Source organism: Pan paniscus, chromosome 17 (assembly GCF_029289425.2).
Source record: "Pan paniscus chromosome 17, NHGRI_mPanPan1-v2.0_pri, whole genome shotgun sequence".
NCBI classification, from domain to species: Eukaryota; Metazoa; Chordata; class Mammalia; order Primates; family Hominidae; genus Pan; species Pan paniscus.
In genome coordinates, this window is record NC_073266.2 from 79,890,605 (window position 1) to 79,913,587 (window position 22,983).

Consider the following 22,983-nt stretch of genomic DNA (forward strand, 5'->3'; position numbering starts at 1 on the left):
TTAATAAGCATTTTTACAGGATGGCTTTGGATTCAGTCCACGTGTTTGGTTATACACTGCGCCCAGCGCTGTGTGGCTTCATCGTTTACCACTGGGGCAGTTTCTGCATTCATGCATGTCCCATACCCTTTTGCATTCAGGCTTTTCATGATAGGATTAGACCTCAAGCCCCAGCACTGACCCCGGAAAGACAAAGTCAACATCGGCGTCAGGACTGGCTGAGCCAAGGCATTTCCTCAGATTTCTGCTTTTTGGTTTTTGTTTTCAAAGCACCTTAGGCCTCTGAAATCTCCCCCAAGAAAGCACTTATAAATTTTAGGAGGACACACAAAATTGTTTAGTTAATCCTTAATTAATTAATATTTATTGTGAATAATGTGTTGATTCTATACCAAATTAATGATACAGTAAAACTGTCTTTTAAAAAGTTTCACGAGAAAGGCCCCTTTTATAACCACAATGTATTTATGGAACCAGGCAGATAATTTTAACAATTTAACATCATTATAAAGATGTATCACTGCAACACTGCCTGAGCATGAACAACCCACCGATTATAATATTATAACTTTTTCCCATGAGGGTAAAACACCATCTGTTTTATTACATAGTTACAAAGGACTTTGCAGCTGATAGTGAGGGCTCTGGCTCTGAGAATTATCTGTCATTTGAAGGGTCAGGGATCTCTTTGAGAATCTTCCAAAAGCTATAGACACTCCCTCCAGAAAAACGAATATATGGATATATACTATTTAAGGGGCTTCACAGAATCCTCCAACTCATATTTTAAAAAGGCCCATTCATAGGCCACCCCTCTCCAGAGATGCTTTTTCTTCTCTGCTTCTTTATTTAGACTGCAAGTGGTGCTAGCAGCCGGTCTTCGAATTGTTTTATAACCCTGAGGTAGCTAGATCTGTGCCTTAAACACAGAGACTGTTTTGCCTCGTGGGAATGATGGTTCCTGGCTTTAATCTGTTCCTCAAGCTTGTGGTTTTGCTGCAGCTACATAGATTTACTGATGTATAAATTCAGTAATAGCAGTTCTCAGTCAAACAGAAAGGAGGAGATACGTTTGGGGATATTTTTCAAAGAACTGGTATGTTTTCTTGTCAGAAGATCTCAGAATTGTTCTTATTTTTTAAGATTGTAAGGAATCTCCATGACTGGGCTTTGCTGTTCGTTTGCATTGTTCTATTTCTTTACTTTTCTTTTCTTTTCTTTCTTTTTTTTTTTTTTTTTTTGAGACCAAGTCTCACTCTGTCGCCCAGGCTGGAGTGCAGTGGCGCGATCTCGGCTCATTGCAACCTCCACCTCTCGGGTTCAAGCAGTTCTCCTGCCTCAGCCTCCCGAGTGGCTGGGACTATAGGCGCATGCCACCACACCATGCTAATTTTTGTATTTTCAGTAAAGATGGGGTTTTTCCGTGTTGGCCAGGCTGGTCTCAAACGCCTGACCTCAGGTGATCCACCTGCCTCAGTCTCCCAAAGTGCTGGGATTGCAGGCGTGAGCCACTGCACCTGGCCTGTTCTATTTCTTTTCTCTCAGTTTATTGTCTTCCCCTTGGTTGTGGAGACAGACAGGACCCTGGGCTGTGGGGAGCAAGAAAGCTGACGTTCTGTCTCTGGCGGCAGCCAGGTCCTGGCCACACTGTCAGGGGCAGACCGGTTTTTCAGTGGGTGACACCGGGAAGATGATGTTGCCTTTGTGTGAAAATCAGCAGCAGTTCTTGGAAGAATAGTGTTGGCCAGATTTAAAGAGAGAGAGAGATACATGGATCTTTTAATGCCATAAAACAAAAAGCCTGATCTTTGCTCTCCTGTAAGAGTCAAAACAGTAGCCTAGTCTGTTTTTCATCATCTTTTATTTCTCTAGCACTAAACCATCTAGGGATGGAGAAAAGGAATAAAAAGTGTGTCATCAACTAAGTGGTGTTAATTTGCAAAAAGTTTACACTGCTTTTTCTGTCTTCGTCTGGTGCTTAGCCATGCAAAACATCCGTAGAGAGTCTGCCCGTGGTCGACGCCAGCAAGCGGGCCAAATTAATTTTCGCCTGAGGAGAGGCAGCAGCCAGATTGATTTTGGAGGCTGTGCTATTCTCTCCACAATTACTTCTCCATGAACAGGCCTTATGGTTTCTGGTCAAAATAGTACTTTCTCATTCTTGCTTTTTCATGTAGTTTTTTAAAAAGTCACAATTTACGTTCTATAAAATGCGTGAAAGAGGCTGGAGCTTCGGTGAGCAGTCCTACAGAGGCCTTATCCCGTGGTCCCCTCAAAGCCCCTGTGCTCTCAGGACTGTGCTGATGTGACATTTGTTTAAAGGTTTTTTGGATTTTTATATGAGAGTATTTTTTGTTTGTTTTTACTTACAATCACATCAAATAGTTTCTGGAGAAATGACAGTGACTGGGGACTTTTCCTTTAGGGAAGAGTATCTCCTGTCCCAACATCTTTGTGAGGAGAATGATGATTTTTCAGACAGCTCCGCAAGTGTAGACAACTTTAAAAATCATAATACCCGTTGCTGTTAAGGCTATGTTAGCCACGTTATAAGTCCTAAGAAGCAAGGAGAATGATTAGCAAAGATCAGTGAAGGGGGAAGTGTACTTCTGGTTATGTCTTAAATAACCATGCCTTAATTTAGGTCTGAAGTTACGCCTAATCCTGATGACGTGATGGTTGCCTTGGTTACAAGCCCTCTCACCTGGAGATTGGCGCATTCTCACTGTGCCCCTAGAGAGTTATTTCATGCGAAAGAAACCATAACTGCTTATGATTAATGTGTCTGTTGTTGGCTGGTGGCTTGGTTTTGGCTCCCGAAGCCACTCGTTAGTCTATCACTTCTGAGCTGGAGAAAGTTGGAGTGGTCTTTTTTTTTTTTATCTTTTAAAAATCATTTTGCTTTTTAATTATTTCAACTTTTATCTTAGATTCAGGGTACATGTGCAGGTTTGTACCTGGGTATATTGTATGATGCTGAGGTTTGGGGTATGACTGATCTCGTCATCCAGGCAGTGAGCACAGTATCTTCAATCCTTGTTCCTCTCCCTCTCTCCCCTGCCTAGTTAGAAGTCCCCAGTGTCTATTGTTGCCTTCTTTATGTCCATGAATACCCAGTGTTTAGCTTCCACTTATAAGTGAGAACATGCAGTGTTTGGTTTTCTGTTTCTGTACTAATTTACATAGGATAATGGCCTCCAACTGCATCCATGTTGCTGCAGAGGACATGATTTCCTTCTTTTTCTATGGCTGCAAACAATTCTTGATGAACACTGAATACCTATTTGTTTTTCAATTAATTTATTGAAGGTCCAATTTATTGAAGGTCCACTGAGCCACAGAGCCTTGAAAAAGCCTGAAAAACAAGTAGGGATTAATGCCAGGGAGTGAACCGTGTGAAAAGGAATCAATCATTTGAGAAATCCAGGCCTTCCACAGTCTGCCCCATCTCTGACCTGCGGCCTGTTGTTTGTAATGAATCTTGGGGTCTTTCTCACCAGCCTGGATAATCTCACACCCTATCAACACCCCAGCTCTAGGCAGCCACAACCAGTTAGTGGGAATTCTGGCTGGGTGCAGTGGCTCACGCCTATAATCCCAGCACTTTGGGAGGCTGAGGTGGGCGGATCACTTTAGGGCAGGAGTTCAAGACCATCCTGACCAACATGGGGAAACCCCATCTCTACTAAAAATAAAAAAAATTAGCTGGGCATGGTGGCATGCGCCTGGAATCCCAGCTACTTGAGAAGCTGAGGCAGGAGAATTGCTTGAGTCAGGGAGGTGGAGGTGATCTGAGATCTTGCCACTGCACTCCAGCCTGGGCGGCAGAGCAAGACTCTGTCTCAAAAAAAAAAAAAAAAAAGAAAAGAAAAAAGGGAATTCTCATATCCTAATCTTTCTTTCTAGTATCTCAATATGTTAAGTGAATGGATGCTTATATACTCATTCATTCATCCATTCAGGAATAAATAGATGAACATGAGACCACTGTATCCTGTTTGTTCCCCCAAGTCACTCTCAGCCTCCTAGTTCTTTGGTCTGCTCTAGGGAGCTGGAGAAGGAGGGGGATGGAAGGGCCGGCACTGGCTGCCCTGGGCTCACCTAGTGTCCTGGGCAGAGGAGGCAGAAATGACAGAGCAGAGGTGAGCTGGTTCATCCTAGCAGCATAGACTCTCCAAGGCCATCACCTGGGAGCCAGGAACACGGGACAGTGAAGACCTGCCTGACCCCTCATCCTCCTCTGTCCTCAGTCTCCGTCCCTGGTCCCACTCTCTCTTGAAATGACTGTTGTTGACCATCCATTTCCATTCTGAGAGTACAGAAGATTTTCCTATCCAAACTTACCTCCCCTCCTTTCTTCCCCTCCAGCAGCGGACAGCTTTCTATCTCTTTCTTCACACTCTTGTTAGAATGCCATTCACCACCTTGCATTTCACTTTCAGCTAAATCTCGTAAGGGCAGGTACTGGTTCATTGGCCCTGAATCTTGAAGTTAATATAGATATTTCATAATTTGGTTATCTGGTGATAATATTCAGCTTTCATTGCTGTAAAACGTCAATGCACTATTTCAAAATATACAAAAAATGTGGTCACTATATGCACTCTGCTTCATTTCATCCTGTCTCCCTTCTTTCTGCACTGATAGGGCTCATTTTGGAAGGCTTTGGTCTGTAAGACTTTCTAAGTAATTTTCAAGCATGATTCAGAATGGAACTATTAAATACTGTTTCCCTTCCCTTATCATCACATACCCAGTTTCTTCTAAATGCCTGAAACAGAACTTACATTTCCATAAAAAGGAAAATCACATGAGAAGCATATGGGTTAAATATAAAATAAGTTTTTTAAAAAATTCCAAAAGAACCCAATGTAGCCTGGGTAGTTTGAGTGTATTTGTGTATATTTTTAGTTCTCTTCCTTGGAAGAAAATCTACATTACAATTTGGTGGTATTATTTGGCATAGTTCTTGTGATTTAATATTCATGTGTTAGGCATTTTAAACAACATAATAAGCTTTTGAGAAGAAAGGTATGCATTGTCTTGCTTAAAAATGTAAATTCTGTCAGGGATTGTGTTCTTAGAACTAAGTTTGTTCTTTCTGCCTGAGAAATGCAGATTCCACGGAGCCTGCTATGTCAAGCATGGACAAAGTAGAAGCATCATTCTGATTATGATGGGAAACATCACTGATTCATTGATTCTGTTGACTTACTTGCTATTTTTAACACTCTCAAGTTACCTGAACATTTTTCTGATTAAGTCACATTAAATATTAATGTTAAGTCAACTAATCCATTCTTTTTTTTTAAGTTTTTTTTGAGACAGGGTTTGGCTCTATTACCCAGGCTGGAGAGCAGTGGCACGATCTTGGCTCATTGCAGCCTCCATCCCCCAGGCTCAATCCATCCTCCCATCTCAGCCTCCCGAGTAGCTGGGACAACAGGCCTGTACCACCACACCCTGCTAATTTTTGTTTTGTTTTTTTTTTTTTAGAGACTGAGTTTCGTCATTCTGCCCAGGCTAGTCTCGAACTCCTGAGCTCAAACGGATCCACACACCTAGGCCTCCCAAGGTGTATAGTCCCAGCCACTCAGAAGGCTGAGGTGGGAGGACAGCCAAGCCCAGGAGGTCAGGACTGCAGTGAGCTGTGTTCACGCCACTGCACTCCAGCCTGAGCGATTAAGCAAGACCCTTTCTCAAAGAAACAAAAACAAATGTCTGATTATGAAGTTTGTACCCTAACCCACTGCACTGTCTGGGATTACAGGTGTGACCCTCTGCACCCTGCCAACTAATCCATCTTAACTGTTGGAAACACTTCCAAATTCCCATATTTAATAAAAATCCCCATGTCATTCTGGCTTTCAAATCATACTTTTGGGTAGCCTTCAAATTTCATCAGTCATATTGTGTTCAGGGACCTGTAAGATTGGTTTGATAGCCTGAAGGTTACAGTTTTGTCAGTGATATTATAGATGTTAGTCACTGGGTGCTAAGTGTTTTGTGTGTATTATCTTCTTATTCCTCACAGAAATTCTATGGGACAAGTTCCTCGCCCAGGATCATACAGCTAGTAAGCGACAAAGCCATGGTTCAAATATCTGATTGCAGGCCAGGGCACAGTGGCTCTCACCTGTAACTCCAGCACTTTGGGAAGCCAAGGTGGGAGGATCTCTTGAACCCAGGAGTTCAGGACCAGCCTGGGCAACATAGACCTCTTCTCTACAAAAATTAAAAAAAAATTAGCCAGATGTGGTAGCATGTACCTGTAGTCCCAGCCACTCGGGAGGCTGAGGTGGGATGATCACCTGAGCCCAGAAGGTCAGGGCTGCAGTGCAACCTTAAACCACCGCACTGTCTCCTCTTAAGTCAGTGCAAGTGATGCTGATTTCATTTATTTACTGTGTCTTGGAGAATCCTCAGTGTGTCACAGAATAGGGACAAGCACAGTCCTGGCATCATTGGCTACTCTGGCTGAGGGAGAGGCAGTAGCTAGGCCGGCCTGGCCCAGAGGGTTCCACAGGAGGGACAGTAGGATGCACAGTGCGTGATGGTCCCCTGGTTATGGTGAGACCCCTCTCTTCTGCCAGTTGTCTTGGGATGTTACTATTTTCACTATCACTTTCTCTTGTGGGGAGAGCCTTTTCTTCCACATGCTTCAAACTTTATCTTTTTTTTTTTTTTTTGGCAAGCAAAATAAATGTCAAATAAAGGTCAGAGGCAGCCTCGAAGGGGAACACTGTCAGAAAGGGATCCCGAGGAGAGGAGGCAAGAGGGGAGGGACAAGGCCTGGTTTGGCTTAATGGACTAACAATGCCTATAAAAAACCTCTGGTCTTCATGTTTTTAATGTAGACTATTTTTTAGAGCAGTTTTAGCTTCATAGGAAAATTGAGGGGCAGGTACAGAGATTTCCTATATACCTCCTGCCCCCCACACATGCACAGCCTCCCCCACTAGAGTGGTACATTTGCTGCACTTGACGAGCGCATATTGACACGTTGGGGTCCACTCTTTGTGTTGTACGTTCTATGGGTTTGGACCAATGTATCCTGGCATGCATCCACCATGATAGTCTCCTACAGAGTAGTTTCACTGCCCTACAAATCCTCTGTGCTCTACTCACCCCTTCCTCTCTCTGAACTCCTGGCAACTACTGATCTTTCTACTGTCTCCATAGTTTTTCCTGGTCCAGAATGCCATAAAGTTGGAATCATACATTCTATAGCCTTTTCAGATTGGCTTTGTTTACTTAGCATTATGAATCTAAGTTTCCTCCATGTCTTTTCATGGCTTGATAGCTCTTTTCTTTTTTTATTTTTTGAGACGGAGTCTCATTCTGTCGCCCAGGCTAGAGTGCAGTGGCGTGATCTTGGCTCACTGCAAGCCCCGCCTCCGGGTTCATGCCATTCTCCTGCCTCAGCCTCCCGAGTAGCTGGGACTACAGGTGCCTGCCACCATGCCCAGCAAATTTTTTGTATTTTTTTAGTAGAGACAGGGTTTCACTGTGTTAGCCAAGATGGTCTCGATCTCCTGACCTTGAGAGTCGCCCTCCTCGGCCTCCCAAAGCGCTGGGATTATAGGCGTGAGCCACCGTGCCCGGCCAGCTCTTTTCTTTTTAACAGTAAATAATATTCCATTGTGTGGAGGACATGGGGGATTTGTTTATCCCTTCATTTACTGAAGGACTCTTGGCTGCTTCCAAGTTTTGGCAATTATGACTACAGCTGCTGTAAACATCTGTGTGCAGATTTTTGTGTGGACATAAGTTTTCAACTTCTTTGGGTAAATACCAAAGAGTATGATTGCTGGATCATATGATAAGCGTATGTTCAGTTTTGTAAGAAGTCATCAAACTGTCTTCCAAAGCAGCTGTACCCTTTTGCATTCCCACTAGCCAAGAATAAGAGTTCCTGCCACCCACCCCCATGCTCGCCAGCATTTGGTGTTGTCAGTGTTCTGGATCTGAGCCATTCTAATAGGTGTGTAGTGGTGTCTCACTGTTGCTTAAATTCTCACTTCCCTAATGACATATGATGTGGAGCATCTTTTCATATGCCTGTTTGCCATCTGGATATCTTTGGTGAGGTGTCTGTTAAGGCCTTGGGTCCATTTTTTAATCGGGTTATTTGTTTTCTTATTGTTGAGTTTTAAGAGTTCCTTGTTTATTTTGGGAAATAGTCCTTTGTCAGATATGGCTTTTGCAAATATTTTCTTCCAGTCTGCGGCTTGTTTCTTCATTCTCTTAAGCCTCGGATCTTTTTAGGCCATCTTGGGTAAGCCTCATCTGAACCATCCCTCCCCTTTTCATACTCCCTTACTAGCCACCAGCAAGGGAGAGGTCCCTGCTAACTGCAGAGGTCCCCGTTGAGTTTCTAGGCATTCAGTGGGAAGAGTTACCCTCCTGGGATACGTATCAACTGCAGAAACCATGAGAACCATGTTGAAAAGGAGACCCACAGCACCCACCTGATTATACAGCTGCCAACATGGTGACCTATTGATGTCACCATCGCAGATCAGATGTGAGCTCTCTGATGTGAACAACTAATCTGTTCTGCAATACAGAAAGCAAATGTTAAGGAATTCTTACTTTTAGCAAGGACAGTTCAGGACTGAGGTATCTATTAGATAAGGATATTACCAACTAATTCTAAGCCTTGATCTACTCTCATGCTACATTCAACTCACAGCAGACTTGCGTGATGAGAAATGAGACTGTGGGGTTTAATGTAGAATTATATAGATGAGTGTTCTAACCGAAGACAATCATATGATTGAGGACTTCGGCAGAGCAAACAGAAGTTGGTTAGATTTCCAGAGAAAGTGCCCTTTCAGTCTTTAAGACACATTGAGATCCTCTAACAAGACAGGGATGGAAAGATAATACTACTCTTCAGTGTATTTCATGAATCTCTGTGTCCTTGGGAGTTCCGTGAGCACGGATATTACTTTCTGGGAGGAGGAATGCCACCATTGCACCTGTGACTGACTCTTTGCTATTTCCCTAGCATTTTCAAATCTATCATCTTGTTTGACCCTTATGCTATCCTGCTGAATATTCATGTGCTCATTTGTTCATTTATTTAACAAATGTATATTATTAATATTTGCTTGCTCTACGCAGTTGCACACTGCCAGGCCAGCACAGCTTGATACAGATTGGGAGAGTTAGGTGGTTTGTTCCAAATTCTCACCACTAGTGAGAGCCAAGTCTCAGGACAAGACCCAAGAGCTTCTAGACTCCTATTCTCTGCCCCACATTTCTGCCCCTCCTGAATTCAGGCAGCCATTAATGCCTCCATCCCTCTAGTTACCACTTATTCACCTCTGCTCTTCAGAGACTGAAACACCACAATGACATTGATGTCATTAGATTGCTTTCCGGTGAATCTGGATTATGACGTGCCATGGAAAAAGAAGGCTGTTTGGCAGTTTTCATCCTTGAACAGTGTCAGTCGGTAAAGGGGAAAAAATCCAATCACAGAAACCTGGCGTGCTCACGTGCAGAGCACCTGCAAGCTGGTGTTTGTGATGCAGCCAACCTGGCCTGGAGAGAGGGCTTAGTCAATTCTGTATGGAGAGTGTTGCTTCTGTTACTGTTATTATTATAGTAGGTACTCAATCTATCTCCACTCAACCCACAGATTAACCCACACCCGCCCAGGAAGCTGACTGAAGCCCATAGCACACTGATTATTCACAACTCTTGGGTCACTCTGGAATACCCAGACCCTTCTGCTGCCACCTGCTGAATGGCCATGTTTTCTAAAGTCCATGGGTGCTCCCAGTTCTGTGAGTGTGAACTGATCTTGTCATTCAAAACATTAACTATTACGTTAACTAGCAAGAAAAAATGAGTTTGATAATCATGATTATTTCTATGAAAACTACTGAATACTTTGGGATGATTCGGGGAATGAATTGCTAAAACCTTTTTGGTATTGAAGTTGAGGTGAATGACACAACCGTGAAAGGTGGAAGGAAGAAAACTCTAGAAGGCTCCTGCACTTAGACTGCTTTTTGGCAAGTGACTTTTGGTTCTCTTTCCATGTTAAAGAACCCAAAACTAGAAATTGTAGGTAAAGCATTCAAGATACAATTGGTACAATCAGTAGACCCATTCGCAAAGGACAGGCCCGTTTTCCATCAGAAAGTTGTTGTTTTGCAGCAAGGGGTGGGTGGCTTGAACATGAGGAAAACATATCACAGGATCAGTATTTTAGAAGCATAAGTGGAGAGCTTCTACAACTCAGTTTTACTGAATATTTAGTAGAGAAAATCTGATTAGCAAACACTTCTGTAATATTGAAAAATGTCCAATTTATAAGATGTTACTTCCAAAAACGGTAGTGCTAGATTAGAGCCTCAGTGGGGAAAGTTCCCAGAGTAATGCTCCTAAGAGTTGCCCGCGCCTTCAGGACTGGTGACATAACTGACATAGCCCAGTGGAAAATGAAAAATTTTCCCCTTTTGCAAAAATTAATAAGAATTTCATGATGACAGCAAAGCATTTAACCCAGCGTGGAGCTCTTCAGAGCATAAGACCTTGTGCGACTGCACAGGCCCATGGCGACCACTCTGCTGCCACTTAAGAATTGCCACGTATTGTGTGATTGGCACATCAGTATAACTTTTTTAAAAAAAGTTTAGTCTCTATCAGTTTACTATATCTCACAAGAGTCACCATGCATGGATAGACTTGACCGATGGTTGTTTTTGTCATTAATTTTAGGTTTGTTAAAGAAACACTTGAAGAATAAACTTGTTTTAGAATCTCCTAAATCTTTCTAGGTAACTGTCCTTTACATCTTAACAGTCAGGAATTTTTTTTTTTTTTTTTTTTTTTTTTTTTTGAGAGAGTCTCACTCTGTCGCCCAGGCTGGAGTGCAGTGGCATGATCTCGGCTCACTGCAAGCTCCGCCTCCTGGGTTCACGCCATTCTCCTGCCTCAGCCTCCCGAGTAGCTGGGACTACAGGTGCCTGCCACCACACCCAGCTAATTTTTTTTTATTTTTAGTAGAGACCAGGTTTCACCATGTTAACCAGGATGGTCTCGATCTCCTGACCTCGTGATCCACCCGCCTCGGCCTCCCAAAGTGCTGGGATTACAGGCGTGAGCCACTGCGCCCAGCCAATGGTCAGGAATTTAAAGGCCTAGTTTTTGCCCTTCCACAAGCCTCATGGCCTTCCAAAAATAATATTCTTTTTTTTTTTTTTTGAGATGGGGGTCACTCTGTCACCCAGGCTGGAGTGCAGTGGCATGATCACAGATCACTGGAGCCTCAGCATCTCTGGGCTCAGGTGATCCTCCCACCTCAGCCTCCCAAGTAGCTGTGACTACAAGCGTGTGCCACCACACCCAACTAACTTTTTTGTATTTTTCATGGAGGCAGGGTTTCACCATGTTGCCCAGGCTGGTCTCCAACTCCTGGGCTTAAGCATTCACCCACTTCGGCCTCCCAAAGTGCCAGGATTACAGGTGTGAGCCACCGCGCTTAGTTCCCCAACAATAATATTCTTGGTTCAGTCCATGAAACAAAGGATTCTGAAATGTTTAGATATTCTACTTAGGCAAAAGGGTTTGAGGTCCATCTGAAAAAAGAAAACAAAAATGAATATAGGTCCTATAGAATATTTAGGTTATCAGTATCAAAGATACTGTTTGCCATGGAGCAATGGCATGGAATGAAATTCTCAAGATGAAAGACTTTACACAAACCATAGGTTTTACCTGGATTCAGACTCATCAAAGGTTCTCACAAGAAAGAAGTAAACAACAATGGATTCATGATGATTTGTTGAAAAATAAAATTTAAAATGGCAGAGAAATAATATATACCATGACATAAGCAGATAAATCAGTGAGGAGGATAAAGAAGAGATGAGAACGAATTCAAAACCATAAATCCGTCATACAGTGGCTGGAGATATCCTCTGTGTAGTTTTACGTGATACTGAAGAACAACAGAACCAGCAGGCAATGATGTCGTAGTGAGAACACCTCATGATGGATGGTTTTGCATTTAATCTCATCTCTTCTTTATCCTCTTCATAGATTTATCTGTTTGTGTCATGGTGTATCTTAAAACTAGAGGAACTAGGTCAAGAATAATCATACGTCTAAGCAACTTTAAATTGCTTATTTTATTAAATAAACATGGTATGTTTTTAATCAGAATAGAATTTTCATTGTATGTGCATTTTTTAAAAAATTGAATGTCCCATTCCATGTACTTTTTAGTTTTCACTTTGACTTTTTCTGTTAACCAGGTAGTGCTCTCTCAGATAGGAGGACTTAACTGTGTTGCTATGCCTACTTCTGTTGCTGCTACGGTAGAAGCCTTTTTATCAGCCCCTGGTCAGCAGTTGCTGAGTTACTTAAAAATGTCATCTTACAAGTTCATCTCTTAAATATTTTTTTACTTAAAACATATACCTTATAGTTACACACTGATTATTTTATAGTATAAGTCTGTATGTACTGTCTGATTATAGTTTCCTGAGCCCTTTTTTTTTTTTTTTTTTGAGAGAGTCTTGCTCTTGTCGCCCAGGCTGGAGTGCAGTGGCGCGATCTTGACTCACTGCAACCTCCGCCTCCTGGGTTCAAGCACTTCTCCTACCTCAGCCTCCCAAGTAGCTGGGATTGCAGGTGCCCACCACTATGCCGAGCTACTTTTTGTATTTTTAGTAGAAACGGGGTTTCGCCATATTGGCCAGGCTGGTCTTGAACTCCTGACCCCAGGTGATCTACTCGCCTCGGCCTCCCAAAGTGCTGGGATTACAGGCGTGAGCCACCGCGCCCGGCCTCCTGAGCCCTTTTTACATTAACCACACCACCTTAATTTCCAGTTTCGATTTCTTCAATGTGAAATGAGAAATTACAGATATTTAAGAGCAAAATCCTTCTGGAGTTTTATTATTTCCTTTTCCTATTCTTTTTCTTCCTTTCTCACTTCTCTGTGGCCCTGGGAACTGTCTCATTGTCATATTTGTGTTCTAGAATATTTTGAGTGATAATGTCGGTGCTGTGTGTTTTGTTTTGGTTTTCTGTGGGGGGAGTGGAACCAGCTTGCTTCTGTGCCGCCAAGCTTGCTTCTGTGCCGCCATTTTGAAACCAGAAGTCCTTCCTTTTTCTTTCTTTTTTCTTAGTTTCCTTGCCTACACCACCACACCAGTTGAACAGTTTGTGGTGATTGTTTCATTTTGTTTGTGTGTGTGTTTTTTTTTTTTTTTGACTTTTATTTGGGTCCTTGCAAAGCATTCACTTTAGTTTTCATAGAAACATTTCCCATTTTTTCTCACTAATATTTCACTGCTTTACCTAATATGTAATTAAATTTCCTGATGAGTTTATCTGGTGACAACAGACTTGAGAAGTAACTTGGTAAGTGGTGGGAGCAGAAGGGCGTAGATACAGTGGTGAGCAGACCCTCACTGGAGTACGCTGCATGCCTGGCAATGTGTGGAGAGGGGGTGGAGAAGGTGCTGGGTAGGTGGTAAACAGGAATGCCAACGGGCCTCCCTCATGCTAATTGGGGGTTCTTAGACAAGTCTTGCCACTGCCCATCTTGAAGGACACCCCACACAACTGCCTATGGGAGAAACAGCATGAGGCACAGACCTCCTTCCAGGACTTTGGATTTGTTGCTCATACTTGAAATCCTTGTATCTTCATGGGCTTTTCCTTGTGTTTTGGTCTTGGCTTCTCTAGAGGTTACCCAGTGGGTCAGGGGAAGGCTCCTCAAAGGAATTTCCTACATGCGTATCGGAATTTTAGTCAGGCCATCCAAAACATGCCTTCCAAATTCGAGGAAAATCTCGTGTGGAGTGGTAACAAAAACTTCATTTTATTTGTATGAATTATTACTAAGCTGAGTCACAATGGAGAAGAAAAAGGGGTGAATCGTGAGGAGCCATTTTGACATTCCTGGCCCCTGATCAAATGGAAGGATTCTGTTTGTGATGCTGAGTGTTGGGGTGTTTCTAGATCTGCTTGGTTTGTGGCACTTTCCTAGACCAAAGTCTAGGAAATTTCTGTCTTTAAAATGGAAGAATCGTAAGAGGTAGCAGGTTGCCTAACATTTGTTGGACTTTGTTTGTTTTTCAAAAGGCCCGTTGCTTAAAGACTGGCCACATCTAATCACCCACAAAACAATGATGCTAGAACCCCCTAGGGACAAAACACCCTTCAGAGTTCAGAAGGGAAAAGTGATTTATAGGACTTTTTTTTTCTATTTTAGTTTTGTGAATCTATTTTGTTTCCGGAAGTAATTTTAATGTTAAGGAAGTGGATTAATCTCTACTGAAAGCTGAGCCCACGTGGCCCCATGATCCTCCAGGGCTGAGTTGTTAGGGACCATGAGGAACCAAGGCACCCAGGGTGATGGGGCCTCAGATGTGAGTCCAGAGAGGAGAGCAGACTGAGGTCTCCTCCCTTAGTTGTGCTTGTTCTGTGTTGAACACACACACACACATGCACACATACACTCTCTCTCTCTCTCTCTTTTGTAACATCTGAATCTTGTCTGTGATTCTGTAATCTTGGTGTGCTCTCTTGCCAGTATCCCAGAGTCCCACCTCACAAGCAAATGGTAAAGCATGAGTCTGCCCCTAGGCTTGCTCATTTCTCATCTCTTCCTCTCCCCTCCTTTCCTGTTCCTCCTCTCCTCCTCCTCTTCCTCTCCTCCTCCTTTTCCTCCCCTCCTCCTTTCCTGTTCCTCCTCCTCCTCCTCTTCCCCTCCTCTTCCTCCCCTCCTCCTCCCCCCTTCTTGTTCCTCTCTCCTTCGTCTTCCTCTCCCCTTTCTTTCCTCTCCTCCTCCTCCTCTACCTAGCGCTCTCCTCCCCCTTCCCCCCTCCCTCCTCCACTCCTTTTCCTCCTCTCTTCCTCTCCCCGCCTCTTCTCTTTACTTCTTTTGTCTTTTTTCTCTTCTATTCCTCTTTTCTCTGCCCCGCCTTCCTCCGCCTCAGTGGGCCTGGAGGGTTGCAGTGTGGTTCCCTGTGGCCCGGGTCTGTGGGAATCCGGGGAGCCGCCCTCCACTCCCCGGAACCTTCCTCTCGGCAGACCCTGCCTCCGGGCGCTGACTCACCCTCCCCGTGTTCTCCCTTCCTCTCCCCGCAGGAAATGTGACTGGAAACAGTAACTCCACGTTCATCTCCAGCGGGCAGGTGATGAACTTCAAGGGCGACATCATCGTGGTCTACGTCAGCCAGACCTCGCAGGAGGGCGCGGCGGCGGCTGCTGCGGAGCCCATGGGCCGCCCGGTGCAGGAGGAGACCCTGGCGCGCCGCGACTCCTTCGCGGGGAACGGCCCGCGCTTCCCGGACCCGTGCGGCGGCCCCGAGGGGCTGCGGGAGCCGGAGAAGGCCTCGAGGCCGGTGCAGGAGCAAGGCGGGGCCAAGGCTTGAGCGCCCCCCATGGCTGGGAGCCCGAAGCTCGGAGCCAGGGCTCGCGAGGGCAGCACCGCAGCCTCTGCCCCAGCCCCGGCCACCCAGGGATCGATCGGTACAGTCGAGGAGGACCACCCGGCATTCTCTGCCCACTTTGCCTTCCAGGAAGTGGGCTTTTCAGGAAGTGAATTGATGAGGACTGTCCCCATGCCCACGGATGCTCAGCAGCCCGCCGCACTGGGGCAGATGTCTCCCCTGCCACTCCTCAAACTCGCAGCAGTAATTTGTGGCACTATGACAGCTATTTTTATGACTATCCTGTTCTGTGGGGGGGGGTCTATGTTTTCCCCCCATATTTGTATTCCTTTTCATAACTTTTCTTGATATCTTTCCTCCCTCTTTTTTAATGTAAAGGTTTTCTCAAAAATTCTTCTAAAGGTGAGGGTCTCTTTCTTTTCTCTTTTCCTTTTTTTTTTTCTTTTTTTGGCAACCTGGCTCTGGCCCAGGCTAGAGTGCAGTGGTGCGATTATAGCCCGGTGCAGCCTCTAACTCCTGGGCTCAAGCAATCCAAGTGATCCTCCCACCTCAACCTTCGGAGTAGCTGGGATCACAGCTGCAGGCCACGCCCAGCTTCCTCCTCCCGACTCCCCCCCCCAGAGACACGGTCCCGCCATGTTACCCAGCCTGGTCTCAAACTCCCCAGCTAAAGCAGTCCTCCAGCCTCGGCCTCCCAAAATACTGGGATTACAGGCGTGAGCCCCCACGCTGGCCTGCTTTACGTATTTTCTTTTGTGCCCCTTCTCACAGTGTTTTGGAGATGGCTTTCCCAGTGTGTGTTCATTGTAAACACTTTTGGGAAAGGGCTAAACATGTGAGGCCTGGAGATAGTTGCTAAGTTGCTAGGAACATGTGGTGGGACTTTCATATTCTGAAAAATGTTCTATATTCTCATTTTTCTAAAAGAAAGAAAAAAGGAAACCCGATTTTTTTCTCCTGAATCTTTTTAAGTTTGTGTCGTTCCTTAAGCAGAACTAAGCTCAGTACGTGACCTTACCCCCTAGGTGGTTAATTTATCCATGCTGGCAGAGGCACTCAGGTACTTGGTAACCGAATTTCTAAAACTCCAAGTTGCTGCAGCTTGGCATTCTTCTTATTCTAGAGGTCTCTCTGGAAAAGATGGAGAAAATGAACAGGACATGGGGCTCCTGGAAAGAAAGGGCCCGGGAAGTTCAAGGAAGAATAAAATTGAAATTTTAATTTGCATTCTCTTTGTCTAGATAAGAATAGCGTGAATAGATCCTCTTTTATTCGTAAATAATCGTGCATCTGTGGGTTAGCCTTGTAGAAGTGGAAAACATTCCATTTTCCAATGCATTTAAATGTAAAGCCAAATCTGTATGTTGTGAATTTAAGAAAACTTATTATCCTAAAGGTGCCTTTCTCTTGGCATCATTCCCCTTGTGAGAAGCCTAGAGGACGCTCCAGGTGGAAGGAAATCCCCTGGGTGGTTTTATCTTTTGTTACCCAGTGAGCACTGGTTCCCCGCAAATACTGGGGAAAAGCAAAAATACACAAGCAAGTTAAAATTAATTTTGCACATCTGGTAGGTTATACAAGAAAGCACTAATAGTAGTCACTGCCCAGACTTTATTGGCCACAAATGCCCAGCTGAAGAGCATGACTGTGGATCACTGGTTTTTCCCTCCTGCTGGAAATGCTGGGGTGGTAGTGGTCGATTAGGATTTTCAGTGGAGAAGCACAGGACAGTTCTGTAATTTATGGGACTCCTTAGCCAACATAAAGAACTGCAGGAAATAACTGCACAGCCAGGAGGATCCGTTGGTGGGAATTTACCGTCATTCCTGCCCTTTTATTTAACATCATCCACAGAGAGATGTTATACAAATGGAGGAAACCATTATACCTTTTGATATGGAGTATATTACAGAGTTACAGTTCACAAAGTGGAATGCTGAGCTGAAAACCCGAGTTTCTGCTGTGACTGTCATCTCACTGAGCACTTCGCTTTTCTTTGCTTTTATTTTTTCCTTCTATAAAAAGGCAATAATGATAATTTATAATAGTTTCCCTACCCAGAGAGATTAGAAGGATGCTACAGTGAATGTTAAAGTACCTTGAGATCCTTAAATCAAAGGTGCTATATACATAAGTAAGACTCTACTTTCAGAAAAAGGTAATATTCTTTCCTGCACTGATCCCTACTAATTCTGTATTGATCCAAAGGCAACTCAATGCTAAAAAATGTATAGAAAATATAAGTCTGTGTCTGTGTACTGTAGAGATGTATGTGACAAGTGTAAACAAAATGAACTGAAGCAGTAATGAACAGTTATTAGGGGGAACAGATAAAGAAATTATATTAAGCTTATGTTTCACCATAAAATCCTTTTTATGGCTTACTAAAACCGAGCTCACTGTAAAATCATGATCCAACTTATTGCTAATCTTTATGATATGCTTATTCCTAATCTTTATGGTATGGTGTCAACCGTTCATTTGTATCTTATTGCTCATTCCCTGGACCACAGACTAGGGACAGAAAATACTTGCTTTAATAATATATATGCTGTTGATTTCACAAAAATTTCTTAAAATACAGCCTGGGTACCCAGTGAAAGAGCTGAAATGGAAATGGAGTATCATGTTTCCTACTCACATTTTACTCAGCTGTCGGAAGGAAGAATGAATTTCTCAAGAGCAGTTTGAATGTGTTAGATCAGAACCTTCATGTGATGGGGAAAATGGGATTATTTCAGTGTAACAAACCACCCAAAGACTTAGTGGCTTAAAATAGTCACCATTGGCCAGGCACAGCGGTTCATGCCTCCCAGTGTTTTGGGAGGCCAAGGCAGGAGGATCACTTGAGGACAGTAGTTAGAGATCAAACTGGGCAATGGAGTGAGACCTCGTCTCTACAAAAAATAGAAAACTTATCTGGGCATGATGGTGTGCACCTGCAGTCCTGGCTACTCAGGAAGCTGAGGCAGGAGGATGCTTGAGTCCAGGAGTTCAAGGTTACTGTGAGCTTTGATTGGGTCAGTGCACTCCAGTGTAAAAAAACAAAAATAAAAACCACCACTTATTTAGCTCCCAATTCTATGGGTTGGATCAGCTTGGGTGGTTCTTCAGGCCTGGTCCCTCCTGGCCTGGTTTGCTTACCCATTTACAATGACCCGGCTAGTTGGCTGGGCCAGGCTGTGTGCTCTCCACCTGTCCCCCATCCTTCCAGCCACCTAGCTGGGCATGCTCTCATGGTGGTGTCGAGCCTGAGAATAAGCAGAAACGTGCCAGGCTTCTTGAGGCCTAGGCTCGAACTGGCATGCTGTCACTTCTGCCACATTCTGTGGGCCAAAGCAGGTCACAAAGGCAGCCCAGATCCAAGGGATGGGGGAACAGCATATCCCCCCATGGGAAGAGTTGCGGAATGAGAGGGTAGGGGGTGGACACACGGAGGGGAAGATAGCCCCCTTGCCATCTGTCCACCACAGGGCACTGCGTGGAGTAAAATGCTGCAGAGAAGAGTGCATTCTGGGAAAAAAAGAGGAACATATCCCAGCCCCTAACCAGTGAGTAGCTCCTCCTCTGGTGATTGAATCCCCTTAATGCACGGCACTATAGATTCCCACAATGGAAGGGACACCCACGTTCATATTTAAGTGCTGTGTCAAAATTCCTTCCAGAGCCAAATATAGGTGATTTGGGAATTGAGCCTACTGTACTGCTTCCGCACTCCTTTGGCACAGAAAATTGAAAAGTCACAACTTCTAAAATCAAGAAAACTGGTGAGATACCTTGGGGTAGAGAAACCTGCATATAAACAGATAAAAGATCTAGTGTTCACCCTTCACCTCAGCTCAACAAACAAACTCTTGTTATGATTATACAAGGGTGAGCTTGAGCAAAGGTGCTGTCTTTGGTGGAAGAAACGTAGTTTTGAATTGTTTGCTTTTTGACAGTCTCTGATGGCATGTGAGTCTGGTGCATTGCTGTGGGCTGCGCTGGGCACAAGTTGCATAACCCGCTTTTGGAAGAGGAGACAAAGCATTCAAAGCCGTAAACACTCTGTTGCTGAATCATCATGTTTATTGAGTGTGCTTTTAGTGGCAGGGCCCTGAGCACCTGGGAAAGGAGATGAGGAGCGCTGGAGGGTTCGGAGCAGAGAAGACGAGACAATGCTCTGCTCCAAGCGCCAGAGGAGGCTTCTGGGAAGGGGCTGTCTGTGGAATTTCTGACCCCCAGAGCCCTGCTGGTGAAGTCTTGCAACCACTAAAGCTTTGCCAGAGAAGAGGAGGGACCTGACACTGGGCAGTGGCGGTGCCAGCAGTGAGCACAGGTGGGGTCTAGGTGGGATCACTGAAGCCAAGCCAAGTGGTGCAGGGGGAGCCACCCTGGACCAACACCCCCATGGCTGCCACACTGCGGAACTGCCTACTGCGGCAAAATAACCCTATGTCCCCCAAGGTTTCAACAAAGAGGAGGACCAAATAAATGTCCCAGTGGGCAGGCACACCCACAAGACTTGCTGCTCCTCCTGACCCACCCGCATGGCTCTGCACAGCTGTGAGTCCAGTTTTCTCTCTTCCTACCTCCCTCTTACCCCAGTTATCCTGACCCCAGGGTGAGGTTGAAACTCATGCTAGGCTAACATCTCTTTCCTTGATCCCATTCGTAAAACTGGCATACAGGAATGTTTTTAAAAAGTCTTTAAGATTACCAGTAGTATAAAACTTAAAATGACAAAATTACAGGCCTGTTACCAGATCTTCGTACTAACCAAGGAGCTGGTGACACTACCCTCTTCCCTGTGTGATAGAAAATGCAGACGTTTTGCAGGCAGACCTGGTTCATGACTCAGCCCTGTGACTTATGGACTTATCTTGTGCAGCTACATCACTTCTTAGCCTTGTTTTCAACATGCTTAAACAGAAGGTACTAATATTAGTCTTTAGGGCTGGTGTGAGGATGACGTGAGATGAGAGACAACCAAGCACTCACTGACAGTTCCTAGAAGATTCCAGTAGTAGAGATCTGACTGTCCTACACTACTTTCCCTCCCTGTCTCTGACACTTGTTCATTCCTGGGCTCAGGAGCCATCTCAGTCATCATGTCGGACCACGTAACTATAACCAAGCTCTGCTGCCCACCTGGGACACCTTCCCACTCTTTGCAACTAGGTCGGAGGGACGCACCTTCTCCACAGACAGTTGACAGGACTGTGATGGTTGACCCAGAAGTTGTCATCTTCTGACATGACACACTGAGGGAAGTAGACTTACCCAATATAACTTCACGTTATACTGTCTTAAAAGACTATGATTAAAATGGACATCAGTGTAGGCAACATGTAGGGCACAAAGAATAGCCGGATGTGAAGGCTGAAAGGCTATGTGGGCTAGTTTGTCTTGGTGTTCCTGGTGCCTCTCCCCGTTTGGGAAGAATAACAAATTGACCACTGGCTCAGAGGAGGTGGCATTATAGGTCCAGGCCCCTTCAGGAGGGCACTGGAGTCCAATGAAAGCTTTCGCTCTCACCCAGGCTCTTGGTTTCTCACGGGCAGGGGTAGCCCAGGAAACAAAGGCTGTATAGACTTTAAGTCGTGAGAAAAACGACATTCTTATGGTGAGGCTCTTAGAGACTGTCTCCATTTAAGCAGCAGCAGTAAAACATCTTACCCTAAAATGAAGAAGCAAATTCATTTTTATTGGCTTTTATAGCCTCTCTCTTTGAATGACAAAGAAACCATTAAAATGAATGTTTAAAGTTCTTAGAAGAGCTTTCTCTAAATATTTACTCTGTCAGTGGAAAAATAAACATTTTTTACATCAGGTCTATTGAGTTTGTTATATACAGTAAAATTCACCCTTTTTAGATATATAGTTTTATGAGTTTTAACAAAAATACAAAGTTGTATAACCACCACCATCACAATCAAGATATAGAATATTTCAACATCCCAAAGTTCCCATTTCCCTTTTCAGTCAATCCCTTCCCCACTACCCCTAGCCCCTCGCAACCATTATCTGTTCTCTCTTCCCATAGTTTCACCTTTTCCAATTTGTCGTGTAGAGTTACACAGCACATAGCCATTTGAGTCTGGCTTCTTTCCACATAATGTCCTTGAGATCCATCGGTGGGTACACCAGTAGTTCCATATTTTTTCTGAGTAGTAGTCCATTGTATGGATGTACTGCAGTTTATTCACCAACATATGGGTTCTTTCCTGTTTGGGGAGATTACAAATAAAGCTACTATAAAAACTCATGTGGATGTGTGCTTTCACTTATCTTGAGTAAATATCCAGGAGTGGGATTATGGGATCATATGGTAAATATCAGTTTAATTTTATAAGAAACTGCAAAACTGTTTTCTAAAGTGTCTGTACCATTTTGCATTCCCATCAGCAATGCATGAGAGTTCTAGTTGCTCCACATCCTCACCAGCATTTGGTGTCGTCAGTTATTTGCTGGTTTGCCTAATGCTTGCCATTCTTATAGGTGTATAGTATCTCACTGTGGCTTTCTTTTCAGTCTGTGACTGAATACCTTCTCGTGTGCTTATTTGGCTATCTTTATCTCTTATTTGATGAAGTATGTTCAAATCTTTTGCTCATTTTTTTTCTTTCTTTTTGTGAGATAGGGTCTCGCTCTGTCACCGAGGCTGGAGTGCAGTGGTGTGATCACAGCTCACTGCAGCCTCGATTTCCCAGGCTCAAATGATCCTCCTACCTCAGACTCCTGGATAGCTGGGCCTAGATATGTGCCACCATGCCCAGCTAACTTTTTAATTTTTCTGTAGTGAGAGGGTCTTGCTATGTTATCCAGGCTGGTTTCAAATTCCTGACCTCAAGCAGTCCTCCCACTCTGGCCTCCAAAGAGCTGGGATTGTTTGTTTTTAATTGTTTTCTTATTGAGTTTTGAAAGTTCTTTATATATTCTGGAAAGTGGAATAAGCATGTTTAAAGCTTTTAGAGCATTTCTGTAAGTATCTGTTATGATTAGCAAAAAATGAAGACATAATTTTTCATTTTTTTAAAAATTATGTTTCAGGAGATGTACACCAGTAGTGTTTATTCAGGGTAAATTTTTCCACATTTACACAGTGGGACTCCCAATGTCAGGGCCCAGTTCTGAGCTGCCGTGTCCTAGAATTGTCCTATATCCTTATGGAATGCAGCAGTCACCCTCCTAGGGGCCCATTCTCCCATGGAAACTGAGTTTTGTAACACACATGCTGATATAAATGTGTTTTATTGGTCAGGGAACTGTGAAATGCCTTTCTTTCTTTTTTTTTTTTTTTTTTTTTGAGACAGAGTCTTGCTCTGTCGCCAGGCTGGAGTACAGTGGCATGAAATCGGCTCACTGCAACTTCTGCCTCCCATGTTCAAGGGATTCTTCTGCCTCAGCCTCCCCAGTAACTGGGACTACAGGCGCCCACCACCACGTCCAGCTAATTTTTGTATTTTTAGTAGAGACGGAGTTTCACCCTGTTGGCCAGGATGGTCTTGATCTCTTGACCTCGTTATTCACCACCTCAGCCTCCCAAAGTGCTGGGATTACAGGTGTGAGCCAC

The 22,983-nt window shown here is 44.2% G+C and overlaps 1 protein-coding gene and 1 long non-coding RNA gene across 4 annotated transcripts in view; one reads left to right on the forward strand and one right to left on the reverse strand.

The window, feature by feature from the left end:
- TNFRSF11A (TNF receptor superfamily member 11a) overlaps positions 1 to 21,675 on the forward strand; it is a 65,868-nt gene extending 44,193 nt beyond the window's left edge. For all 3 annotated transcript variants that reach the window (XM_034943906.2, XM_034943909.2, XM_034943907.2), the window contains one exon: positions 15,124 to 21,675. In XM_034943906.2, the coding sequence (XP_034799797.1) occupies positions 15,124 to 15,410 (287 nt within the window). In that variant the 3' untranslated portion in view covers positions 15,411 to 21,675. The remainder of the gene's footprint in view (positions 1 to 15,123) is intronic.
- LOC134729258 (uncharacterized) lies at positions 535 to 15,622 on the reverse strand. The gene is made up of 3 exons (XR_010110163.1): positions 15,092 to 15,622; positions 8,472 to 8,559; positions 535 to 4,484 (listed from the first exon to the last, which is right to left on the reverse strand). It is a non-coding gene; the product is annotated as an uncharacterized LOC134729258 (long non-coding RNA).
- Positions 21,676 to 22,983: the final 1,308 nt, after the last annotated feature.